This window comes from Macaca thibetana, chromosome 15, assembly GCF_024542745.1.
Source record: "Macaca thibetana thibetana isolate TM-01 chromosome 15, ASM2454274v1, whole genome shotgun sequence".
Classification (NCBI taxonomy): Eukaryota; Metazoa; Chordata; class Mammalia; order Primates; family Cercopithecidae; genus Macaca; species Macaca thibetana.
In genome coordinates, this window is record NC_065592.1 from 14,335,859 (window position 1) to 14,348,728 (window position 12,870).

The window sequence follows — 12,870 nt, forward strand, 5'->3', positions numbered from 1 at the left end:
CTAACTACTCGTTCGAGGGTCTTCCTGTTAGAATCCGGGATCCCTGAGGGCAGTAGCCATGCCGGTGACATCCCTAGTTCTTGGCACGAGGGTGACACACGGTGGATGCACGATGCTTGTGTTCAGCAAGGGAATGTGTGAAGGAGAAACAAGTAAAGCGGGGACGGGGGAGAGGAAGAGCTAAGACATGATCTAGCACATCTGTTCCCACCAGGGATCTGTGTGCAGATTAACATCCCTGCAAAGGCATTAATATGTCAACGGAAATGTAAGAGCAGGTGATAACAGCTCAAGTAATGCCACTTCCCAGTGACGCCTATATTCCTAGGAGCCACATTTCAGAAGAGCACCAAGCAATTGCTCAACCCCCAATGCCTGATGGGAAAGACAGAGAACCCACATCCAGCCCCGTTTCCACGCACGGCTGTGAGTAGGGTAGGCGCTCGAGTGGGGCCCAGCCTCACTTGGGAGCAGACAGGCTGCATCCAGAGGAGAGAGGTGATGGGGCCACAGCAGGGCCCCGGGGACTGAGGTCCAAGCCAGTAGGGATGTTGTGAGGACCTCCACTAAGGAACAGTGGAGTAGGGACTGAGGGTTTGGGCCTGGGGGTCAGGCAGGCCTGGGGGCCTCCACGTAGAGGCTTAGCTGCCTTGGGCAGGAGACTAGACCTCTCTGAGCTTTGCTATCTGAGGACAGCGGGGACTTGGTGAGGGATGCGTGAGCGTACTGTGCTGGGTGGTGGCTGGCAGGAGGTGCTGCTCTTTCACTGAAGCTGCAGTGGTCCTGGACAGCAGACTCACGGTGGACCCCGCCCTGTGCCCTGGGCAGCGGGGTGAAGCAGGTGGAGAGGTATGTAGGGGTGCGGAGCACGAGCCAGCCCTGGCGCTGAGCCTGCCCATGTGACTCGAACGATCGCTCAATCTCTTGAAGACCCCAGGCCTGGGCGTCAGCTGGAACATGGAAATGGAGTTCCCCCTCTAGGGCTGGGGAAGTCATCTTGGACCATGTCCACCAAAGGGTCCCAGGCCAGGAAGAGACCTGGGCCACAGGCATGGCTCTGTCCCCACAATGCTGGGTATCCTCAAGCAAGTCTCTTAACCTCTTTGGGCTCAGTTTTCTCCTGTAAAATGAGGTAGTGGGGATCTACAAGACGCTTTCCCAAGAGCTGGGGTCGGACCAAATAGGGTGCTGCCCCTGCTCCTTCTATGAGACAGGAGAAGTGGCTCACGTGCCTGCGGACAGGCTGGGGCATGGGGGGTGGCCAGAGGGGTTCCTTCTGCCCATGGCTGCCCCCTCCCAGCCACCATCCTGTCTTGGCGCCACCTTCGCCTTGCTTTTGCACACGGGCTCTTTTGAGCTGGGCTTCCCTGAGGCCAATGGAAAGAAAGAGGCCTCCAGCAACAGCAGCTGGGGACGGGCCCTGAGCGGCCCTCACCAGACCGCAGCTAAGGCCTGTGGGCATCCGCAGGGGCGCCCAGGGTCCCCGGCGGCCGCCTCTGGCTAAGGGCAGAGCATTGTAGGACTGGGCTGAAGGCAGATTGCCACCTTTGGCTCCAGAGCTGTGCAGCCCCAGCACCCCCACCCGCCAAGTGCTTACCTTGATCATCTGTGAGAGGTCCCCCGCATCGGCCAACTCCAGCACAATGTTCAGCTCGTTGTCTTCGATAAACGAGTCCAAATACTTGATGATATTTGGGTGGTTCAGTTGCTGCATGAGGAGAGAAAGAGGGGAGGGGGCACCAGTGAAGACGGGACAGACCCAGCGCCTGCCCAACCACCGGCACCCTGCTGGCACCCGGTCGGTCACTGAGGCCCTGGCATTTGCTAGAGAGGTGGGTCCCAGGGAAAGAAAGGCCTGTGCTGGGGAGTCAGGAAGGCCTGGGTGACACTGGGAAAGCCAGCTGGCCTCCCCGAGGGTCAGATTCCTCATCTGTAAAACTGAAGTCATGTTCCTCATCTGTAAAACTGAAGTCATGTTTGAAGCCTAGTTGTGAAGACGACATGGGTCAACACTCTTGAAATGCGTACCAGGGCAGCTGCACAGCTACGTGAGACTCAGCATGGGCTTGTGGAAAGGACTCTCCCCCTCCTCCTCACCAACCAGACCCTGAGGGCGGCATCGGGCCCCACCTCTGTCCCGGTGCCCTGTGCTCAGACACGGCCAGCCTGCAGGTGCTCCTCAGAAGGATCGTCTCCTCCCTTCATCCTTCCCACTCTCTCAATCCCTGACCTGTCTCTTGGGAAATCATTTTTTTGCAAAAATATTTTTTGTAGAGATAGGATCTCACTATGTCGTCCAGGCTGAAACTGAACTTCTAGGCTCAAGCGATCCTCCCACCTCACCCTCCAGAGCAGCTGGGACTACGGCTGCACGCCACCATGCCCGGCCCTTGTGAAATCTTGAAAAAAATCCCTGGAGGCATGAGAGCCGCCCAGCTGATTTGCTCATGCTGAGACCCTGCCTCTGTCCTTCGCACCATAGCCTGCATGTTTGCTGCAGTGGAGCACGGAGCTGGAGCATGGAGCAGGACAGAACGGTGCCCCTCTGGCTGGAAGTCAGGCCCTGCTAGGCTAAGAGGAGCCCCTGGCATCTGTTCATAACAAAGCTGACTGTTTATATCGAAGTGACTCCAGGATTTGAGAGAGCAGAGGGGACTCTGCTCTCTCAGATCCTGCCCTGGTGTGGGTGTGATCAGACTAGTCCAGACACCAGCCGACCACCAGAGGCCGATAGTGAGCACATTTCCCAAAAGGCCCGGAAGTGGCTGGAAGAAGGATGCACTGTGCCCATCCATGGATTCTAAAATGAGGGGAGCCTGGGCAGATGTTACAGAGCCATGTAAGCCCGTATTCATTAATTCATTCCCCAAGCCAGCCCCCCATGTGTGGACCCTGGGGGGCCACAGCAGGCTCAGCCACTGGCCCCAGCTCAGGTCCTTGGGGGCCAGAGTGGGCTCAGCCACTAGCCCCAGCTCCTCCCCATGTGTCCGTCCTCTCACCAGGTCCCCCCAGAGACTGATCCCTCTCTGCTATGGCGCCCACTGCCTGTCCGAGTCCTCAAGCCCCTGCTCTGGACCAAGGTCTGACCCTGAGGTGGGTGTGCTGGCCCCTGCCTGCCCCCAGCCAGGGGTCAGTAAACATCTAGACACCACTCCAAGGAACCAGGCACCCTGCATAGCTCTGGATACAGGTGCGGCACATTCAATCCTGGTTCCCAGGGGTGGCTGGGAGGGAGCCCTGTTGCCATCTTAGCAGCAGGCTCCCCTGTGGAAGCACTTTGGTCAGTAACAAATGTCAGTAATTTACACAGGGTGACTGGACTTCAGAAGGTGGCACACAAAGCAATCCTAAGCAAAAAGAACAAACCTGGAGGCATCACATTACTGGACTTCAAACTATATTACAAGGCTATGGTAACCAAAACAGCATGGTACTGGTACGAAAATAGATACACAGACCAATGGAACAGAATACAGAACCCAGAAATAAAGCAGCACACCTATAACCACCTGATCTTCAACAAAGTTGACAAAAATAAGCAAAGGGAAAGGACTCCCTACTCACTTAACTGGCTAGCTATATGCAGAAGAATGAAACGGAACCCCTACCTTCCACCATATGTAAAAATTAACTCAAGATTGATTAAAGACTTAAATGTAAGGCCTCAAACTATAAAAATCCTAGAATAAAACCTAGGAAATACCTTTCTCAACGTTAGCCTTGACAAAAAATTTATGACCAAGTCCTTAAAAACAATTGCAACAAAACCAAAAGCTGACAAGTGGGACATAATTAAATGAAAGAGCTTCTGCATGAAGTGATCAACAGAGTAAACAGACAATTGACAGAATGGGAGAAAACATTCATAAACTATGAATGTCCAGAATCTATAAGGAACTTAAATCAATAAGAAAACAAACAAACAAACAAAAAACATTAAAAAGTGAGCAGAGGAGGCTGGGCATGGTGGCTCACGCCTGTCATCCCAGCACTTTGGGAGGCTGAGGTGGGCGGATCACTTGAGATCAGGAGTTCGAGACCAGCCCGGCCAACATGGCAAAACCCCATTTCTACTAAAAATACAAAAATTAGCCAGGCATGGTGGTGGGCACCTGTAGTCACAGCTACTCGGGAGGCTGAGGCAGGAGAATCGCTTGAACCTGGGAGGCGGAAGTTGCAGTGAGCTGAGACTGCGCCACTATACCCCAGTTTGGGTGACAGAGCGAGATTCTATCTAAATAAAAATAAAAAATAAGTAAACAGGCTGGGCGCGGTGGCTCACGCCTGTAATCCTAACACTTTGGGAGGCCGAGGTGGGCAGATCACCTGAGGTCAGGAGTTCAACACCAGCCTGGCCAACATGGTGAAACCCTGTCTCTACTAAAATACAAAAATTAGTCAATCATGATGGCGGGTGCCTGTAATCCCAGCGACTCAGGAGGCTGAGACAGGAGAATCGCTTGAACCCGGGAGACGGTGGTTGCAGTGAGCCAAGATCATGCCACTGCACTCCGGCCTGGGTGGCTGAGTGAGACTTTGTCTCAAAATAAATAAATAAAAATAAAATAAAAAGTGGGCAGAGGACATGAACAGTAATTCTTCAAAAGAAGACATACAAGCAATTAACAAACACGAAAAAATGCCCAACATCACTAATCATCAGAGAAATGCAAATCAAAACCACAATAGGGTCGGGCGCAGTGGCTCAAGCCTGTAATCCCAGCACTTTGGGAGGCCGAGACGGGCGGATCACGAGGTCAGGAGATCAAGACCATCCTGGCTAACATGGTGAAACCCCGTTTCTACTAAAAATTACAAAACACTAGCCGGGCGACGTGGCGGGCGCCTGTAGTCCCAGCTACTCGGGAGGCTGAGGCAGGAGAATGGTGTAAACCCGGGAGGCGGAGCTTGCAGTGAGCTGAGATTCAGCCACTGCACTCCAGCCTGGGCCACAGAGAGAGACTCTGTCTCAAAAAAAAAAAAACCAAAAACACAATAGGCTGAGTGCAGGGGCTCATGCCTATAATGCCAGCACTTCGGGAGGCCGAAGGGGAAGGACTGCTTGAGCCCAGGAGTTTGAGAACAGCCTGGGCAATATAGTGAGACCTTGTCACTAAAAAAAAAAAAAAAAAAAAAAAATTAGCTGGGCTTCGTGAGCAGGCCAGTAGCCCAAGCTACTTGGGAGGTTAAGGCCGGAAGATCACTTGATCATGGGAGGTTGATGCTGCAGTGAGCCGTGATCACACCACTGCACTCCAGCTTAGATGACAGCGTGTGCCCCACTCTCAAAAAAAAAAAAAAAATTACAATGAGATACCATTTCACATCAGTCAGAATGGCAAGTACTACAAAGTCAAAAAATAACAGATGTTGGTGAGGTTGCGAAGAAAAGAGAACACTTGTATGCTGTTGGTAGGAATGTAAATTTGTTCAGATACCATGGAACGAAGTCTGGAAATTTCTCAAAGAACTAAAAATAGAACTACCATTTGACCCAGCAATCCCATTACTGGCTATATACCCAAAGGAATATAAATTGTTCTACCAAAAAGACACATGGGCTTGTATGTTCATCACAGCACTATTCATAATAGCAAAGACATGGAATCAATCTAGGTGCTCAGAAATGGTGGGCTGGATAAAGAAAATGTGGTACATGTATACCACGGAATATCATGCAGCCACAAAAAAGAATAAAAGTCATGTCCTTTGCAGCAACATGGATGCAGCAGGAGGCCATTATCCTAAGAGAATTAACATAGAAACACATCTATACTGCATGTTCTCACTTTTATAAGTGGGAGCTAAATCTTGGGTACACATGAACATAAAGATGGAAACAGTAGACATACTGGGCTCTACAAGAGGGGGTGGGAGTGGGGCAACGGCTGAAAAACTTCCTATTGGGTACGATGTTCACTATCTGCATGACAGGATCAGAGGCTCAAATTTCAGCATCACACAATACACTCTCGTAACAAACCTGCATGTGTACCTTCTGAATCTAAAAGAAAAACGGAAATTTTAAAAAGGTGGGCCAGACGTGGTGGCTCATGTCTGTAATCCCAGCACTTTGGGAGGCCGAGGCAGGCGGATCACCTGAGGTCAGGCGTTCAAGACCAGCCTGGCCTACACGGCGAAACCCCGTCTCTAAAATAATACAAAAGTTAGCCGGGTGTGGTGGTGCACACCTGCTATTCCAGCTACTCGGAGGTGGTAGTGAGCCGACATCGCGCCACTGCACTCCAGCCTGGGTGACAAAGCAAGACCCTGTATCAAAAAAAAAAAAAAAAAAAAAAAAAAAAAAAAAAAAAAAAGAAACAAAAGAAAAGAAATAGGAAAATCCTTTTGCCCAGATTTTGTGTTGAGAAGGCCGTCCTGCGCGAACACTGGCCATCGCATCGCTGCCCTCAGCACACATCACGCTCCATAGACATGTTTTTCAGTTACCAAAAAAAGTGTCAAAGCAAGTGAATGGCAAGTTGAAAGTGCTTTCAAATCTCTAAGACACGACCTACGGCGTGGACAAGCTGCTACCAGGATAAATGGGAACACCCTGCTCCTTCACCCTCCTCTTGAACTTCACCTCATGATGTTACCAGGATATCTCACACCCTCTCAGGGAGGACTCCCCAAAAACTGCCCAGGTCATCGGCAGTCCAGGCATGACAGTTTCTCTAGCAAGGGAGAAATGAGAGGGGTTGGGTAGGAAGTAAAGCCCCATCAAGGAGGTGCTGGTTCCTGGGGAGGGCAGGAGGGAGGCTCCTCCCCCATTTCCCTACAGGTCTGAGGGCAGGGGGTTAAGGAAGGGCTCCCTTAAATGCCCAGGTAGTCGACAAAGGCACAGGCAGAAAGAGGCTCTGGACATCCATTGGGCTAAATCCTCAAGGTCCAGAGAGGAGAACGGATCAGCCACGGGTCCACAGCAGCAGGGGCTGAGCTGAGTCTGGAACCTGGTCCACACGGGGTCCACTTCACAGCCTGTGGCCTCTTGGTGGGCCCAGGTGGGTCTGGAAGGGGACACACTTGGGCCAGGGACAGGGAAGGTGCTGCAAAGACGCAACGTGGTTGGGCCTTGCCTGGCTGTGGTGGTGGCCAGAGGGAAGGGAGGGAGAGCTGAGAGTAAGGGTCCCTGTCCTTTGAATCTCTGCCATCAGGGGCTCTGCTACAAGCTCCAGGCCCTCTCGGATGTAACACAGAGTGTCTGTCTATGATCTGTCTTCCCCACTGGGCTGCATCCTGGTGTCCAGCATTCAGTGGTGCTCAGAAATTGCACGGAATGAATGAACACACTTCTGTATTCCACACGACCCGCCTTCTTGTGCCACGCTTGGCAGTGGTGCTGACAAGCCCCCTGCACTTGAGAGGTTTTGGGTTTGGGTTCTTGGCATGAATGATATAATATGTCAACTAGTCACCCCTCCGAGAACCATGTTTCCTTTTGTTTTTTGAAGGAAGCACCTCGGGCCCCGGCACATCCTGTTGACTTCCCATGGGCTACCCGAGGAGTGGGACCCGTGTTCTGGAAAGTGGCTGGCGTTGGCGGGCAGAGGTGGTAACCATGACAACCGGGCTGCCTTGGACGGCGAGGGTACCACACACCAGTGCTGCCCTGAGCTCGTCAGACGTGCTTCCTCACTGACTTCTCCAGCATGCCTGTTGTCATCATGCCCCCTTTACAGATGAGGAAACTGAGGTCCTGAGAGGCCCACGGCTGGCCCGCAGCCACACAGCTAGTGAGCGAGGGGTGTGTCCTCTGAACCCAGGCTTGACGCCTTTGGCTGCACCACAGCCCTGGGGAAGGGGCAGAATCCCCTCCGCGGCCAGGTGGGCTTACGCCAGGCTCAGGCTCCTGCAAGGCAGGAGCTGCGATGGCACATCTGTGTGACCAGGGACCAGACCAGGCTGTGCTCAGCATGCTCACCTGCGGGTTCCCTCACTTGGGGAGAAAGGCATGCAAGGTGGGGAGAGGGCAATGGGTGATCAGGGCTGGGTAAGTGGCAGCAAGTTGACCATTACTTAAACATTTAAACAATGCTTTCGAGGGATATTTTTTGACCTATAATAGTTAGCGGTAAGGACATCTCCTGTCTCCAGCCTTGACTCCATCACCCACTGTGGCCGGGGGCCACCAGAGCAGGCACTCACAACTCACACCCCGCCATGGCCCCCAGCTTGCAGCCATTTCAGGGGCTCCCCTTTGGTTCTGCGTGTGTATCTGGCCCTGCCGCCATGTCCGGCTTTCTGTCTCCCCAACCTCCCATAATCCACGCTGCTGCAGTGCCTGGAAGCAGGCTCACTTCGGCCTTCCAGATTCTGGGATGGTGCCCCGGCCTCTGTAAGACCCGCTCAGGAAGTGGGTTTCCCCGGGGCTCCTGGCCCACCAGTCAATCTGCATCACCCTGGAAGGTCACCATCTGCTTCCCCACCAGCCTGGAAGTCCCCAAGGGCAGGGCCAAGGCCTGAGAAAACAGGGTAGGGTGTGGTAGAATAAACTGCTAATCTGAAATTCTGCAGCTGTGGCTTCAGCAGGCATCCCTGCCACCAGCAATCCCACTTTGCTGGAAACTGCCGAGCAAATCCAGTATGTTTCACTGGGGGCCGGGCACAGTGGCTCCTGCCTGTAATCCCAGCACTTTGGAAGGCTGGGATGAGAGGACTGCTTGAGGCCTCAGGAGTTTGACACCAGCCTGGGCAATATAAGGAGACCTCATCCCTACAAAAAATTAACAATGTGGCCGGGCGTGGTGGCTCACACCTGTAATCCCAGCACTTTGGGAGGCTGAGGTGGATGGATCACCTGAGTTCGAGACCAGGCTGGCCAACATGGTGAAACCCTGTCTCTACTAAAAATATGAAAATTAGCTGGGTATGGTGGCGGGTGCCTGTAATCCCGGGAGACTGAGACAGGAGAATTGCTTGAACCGAGAAGGTGGGGACTGCAGTGAGCAGGGATTGTGCCACTGCACTCCAGCCTGGGCAACAAGAGTGAAACTCCGTCCAAAAAAATAAAATAAAATAAAATAAAAAATAAAAATTAGCCAGGTGTGGTGGAAAGCACCTGTGGTCCCAGTTACTTGGGAGACTGGGGCGGGAGGATTGCTTGAGCCCAGGAGCTTGAGGCTGCAGTGAGCTATGATCATGCCACTGCACTCCAGTCCAGGCAACAGACTTTGCCTCTTAAACAACAACAACAACAACAATAAAAACCAAAGAAAAAGGCTGAGAGGAGAGACGGATGAGAAAGAGAAAAAGAGGGAGGCAGACATGGAGACAGAGGCAGAGCCAGAAAAGCTGCAGTCTGGATGTGACCCCCACACTGAACTCCTCCCCTGGCTGGCCAAGCCTGGTCCACAGAACACTGGGAGGCAGGGTCAGGGCTGCCCTGGGGGGAAGGACTTCTATGCCGGGTACTGCCATGTACAAGCAGGAGGGGCGTCCAGCAAGGAGGAAAGACCCCGAGGGCTGGGCAGAGTGATGAGGCAGAGGCCGCTCCTGCCTGGCCATGAGAAAACTCACCAGCCACTGCCCCTAGAAAGCCATCGTCTGCGAACTTAGCAGGGGCTGCGGATTCCTGGCACCCAAGGGCAGTGATGGACATGATGTGGCCTAGCCGGTGCCCCAGAACCTCCCCGAGGACGCGAGGTTCCCACTCAGCCCCGGGCACTCACCTTCAAGAGGCCGATCTCCTTGACGCAGTCTTGCCTTGCCTTGGCATCCATCATCTCAAAGATCTTGGGCGGGAGGAAAAAGAGAAACAGAGTGGTTACAATCTGTGTCCAGAGCCCCTGTAGGGGGCTACGGGGTCTGCTTTCCAGTCCCGGCTCTCCCACCTCCTCACCGAGGGACCCCCCCGCACCCCAGCCCCTGTAAGGTTTACTCACTGTGGGTCCCCCAGCACTGTCCCACCACAAAACCCATCGTGGCACTAAAGAATCAAGACAGGGAGCTCAGGTGAGCCCCTCCCCAGAAGATCGAGAGAGAGGGCCAGGCATGGGGGCTCACACCTGTGATCCCAGCACTTTGGGAGGCTGAGATGGGTGGATCACTTGAGGTCAGGAGTTTGAGACTAGCCTGGCCAACATGGTGAAACCCCGTCTCTACTAAAAATATAAAAATTAGCTGGGTGTGGTGGTGCGTGCTTGTAGTCCCAGCTACTCAAGAGATTGAGGCAGGAGAATCGCTTGAACCCGGGAGGCGGAGGTTGCAGTGAGCTGATCACACCACGGCACTCCAGCCTGGGTGACAGACTGAGACTCTGTCTCAAAAAAAAAAAAAAAAAAAAAAAAAAATCAAGAGAAAAACTGGTCCTTTTTTGGTCAGAGGACCCCGCTGCTCCTCCAGTGCCCTGAAGCTACTGGTGTTCTCTCCCAATTTCCCCGACGCCATTCTCTCTCCCGGGCCTCCTCTGCCCAGGCTCTCAATCTCATTCTTTAAGGACAAGTAAGCAAATCAAGGGGCTTGGGAAGCTTTGCTGGAGGATTTGAAGCCATTTCCTCCAGCAAAGCCGTGTTCAGATGGGCCCAGCAGCTCCCGTGGACATGGCTCCTGTCCTGACTTTGCCGCTTGATCTACTTCCTCCATTTAGGAGGGACGCAGAAGGCAGGAAGCCCACAACTGTGGAGCAAGCACAGGTACAAGGATGAGTGGACATGGTCTGAACCTCAGCTCCCCCGTGACACGCTGGGACCCTGGGGTGTTCTGAGAGATTGTCCTCATCTGAGAGATGAAATGACAGTCCCCACCCACGGGACTGTTGCCAGGCTCCATGTGCTCCTTGCATGACCCAGTACACAGCAGGCGCTCAATGCACGCTTGTTTTTCTTTTCCTTTGGGGTTCACAGTGAACAGGTGTCTACCTGGTTCTCCCTGTAACCCAGTGGGTTGGGTGCTGTTTCCCTCGTTCACAGAGGAGGAGAGAGAAGGGACTGGCCCGGGCACCCCGTCCAGATGCAGAGACGGCCTCCAGAGATGCAGGTTTGACCCCATGGGTCATCAGCTCACCTGCACCTTCTTCAGAGCCACCGTCTTCCTGTCCAGCAGGCAGGTGGCCTTGTACACCTCGCTGAACTGTCCTCGGCCTATCTTCTTTTCGATCTGGAAGTCCGCCAGCGAGCAGCGAAAAGACAGGGTGTTGGGGTGCCTCTGGAAGAGGGGACAGAGGGTCTCCGTGAGCAGCCAGGCTGGAGCAGAGGCCTGGGGACGACCCCTAGAGCCCCAGCACCCCAACAGCACCCTCTAAGGTGAAGGAGGGACTCTGCTGCCAACCCTGCTCTCAGAGCCTCCCAGGCGCACCCCCAGGGGCTTTCTGCACAGGGTCCCTGGTTCCCCTTAAGGACCCCCACTGCAGGTGAAAAACTGAGGCTGTTCACGCTCCCCACTGCCCTTATCACCGCCTTCATTATCTGACTGCTTGTTTGCTGTCGCTGAATCCCATCCCCGGGGGTTAGCTCCGTGGGACCAGGGGCCTTGCCCATCTCATCCTCTCCTGAATCCTTGATGCCCAAATTGGGGTCCAGCAAGCTGGGTGCAGGTCAGGTCTCCCCCGCCCATGGCCACCATGCCAAATGCCCCAGGTCATTGTAAGAAATGGTAAGTTCCCCTCCTGGGACAGCCGTTCCCCATCTCAGACAAGAAAACGCAGGTTAATATTTGTAGCTTTGGCCAGATGTGGTGGCTCATGCCTGTAATCCCAGCACACTGGGAGGCTGAGGCAGGCGGATCACTTGAGGTCAGGAGTTCGAGACCAGCCTGGCCAACATGGCAAAACTCCGTCTCCACTAAAAATACAAAAATTAGCTGGGTGTGGTGGCACATGCCTAGAATTCCAGCTACTCGGGAGACTGAGGCACGAGAATTGCTTGAACCCAGGAGGCAGAGGTTGCAGTGAGCAGAGATTATGCCACTGCACTCCAGCCTGGGTAATGGAGACTCTGTCCCCCACTCAAAAAAATGTGCGGCCTTACACACTGAGCCCATGCTTTAAATAAACTACTTTTTTAGGGTGCCGGGAAGAAACTAGAGCTCCACGAAGACTCAGCAGGGGCCAGCGTTGGAACACGTGATCCTGCGCTGGGACCTCCCCAGGGATGGAGCCTCCAGGTGAGGCTGCAGTGGCCAGGAGGGCCCCGGGACATCTGTGCAGTGAGCTCTCAGGAAAAGGCAGGAGGGGGCGCCAACCCTGGGCCAGGGAAGGAGGAGACAGACAAGGGGAGAGGATGCCACATCTCTGGGCTGCCCTACGGTGAGATGGGCCCTGTTGTGTCTCCATTTGCCCGATGAGGAAACTGAGGCCCAGAGGGCCCAGCCATGCCCACATCACCCAGCTCCATGCCACTGCCCCAACTGAAGCAGGAACCAGCAGTTCAACTTTCTAGCATGAAATGGGTCTTTGCTGAGGGTCACACTGAGCTGGGTGCTGCACCAGGTGTCTCTGGGCGTCAGCACCCTGGCGGAAGGAATCAAGACCAAACCGAGAACTACAGGACTGGTCCTTCTGACAGCTGCTTTCCTACCCGGAAACACCAGGAACTGCTGGCTGGACCACCTGGGTCTCAGCCTGAGATGGCTGCGGAGCAGGGGCACGTTCCCTGGGCAGGTCTAAGCTGGGTCCATCGACTTCTCCTCCGTCCTTCTCCCAGGGTGCCTGAGGGGAACCTGATTATGTGGTGATCCCTACTCTGGGACCCTGAATCATGACTTAATGAGAAACAGAAAGTCACTGGAAAAGCAGGGAAAAAAGTAAAGTGAAAATGTTTCTTCCAGGCCGGGCGCGGTGGCTCACGCCTGTAATCCCAGCGCTTTGGGAGGCCGAGGTGGGCGGATCACTTGAGGTCAGGAGTTTGAGACCAACCTGGCCCAAAAATGCTT

At 53.9% G+C, this 12,870-nt stretch overlaps 1 protein-coding gene across 3 annotated transcripts in view; it reads right to left on the bottom strand.

Moving 5' to 3' along the window:
- Positions 1–12,870, bottom strand: part of NEK6 (NIMA related kinase 6) — a 984,684-nt gene that overhangs the window by 36,848 nt on the left and 934,966 nt on the right. For all 3 annotated transcript variants that reach the window (XM_050760617.1, XM_050760619.1, XM_050760618.1), the window contains 3 exons: positions 11,005–11,145; positions 9,672–9,734; positions 1,598–1,708 (listed from right to left, as the gene is read on the bottom strand). In XM_050760617.1, coding sequence (XP_050616574.1) covers positions 1,598–1,708; positions 9,672–9,734; positions 11,005–11,145 — 315 coding nt within the window. The remainder of the gene's footprint in view (positions 1–1,597; positions 1,709–9,671; positions 9,735–11,004; positions 11,146–12,870) is intronic.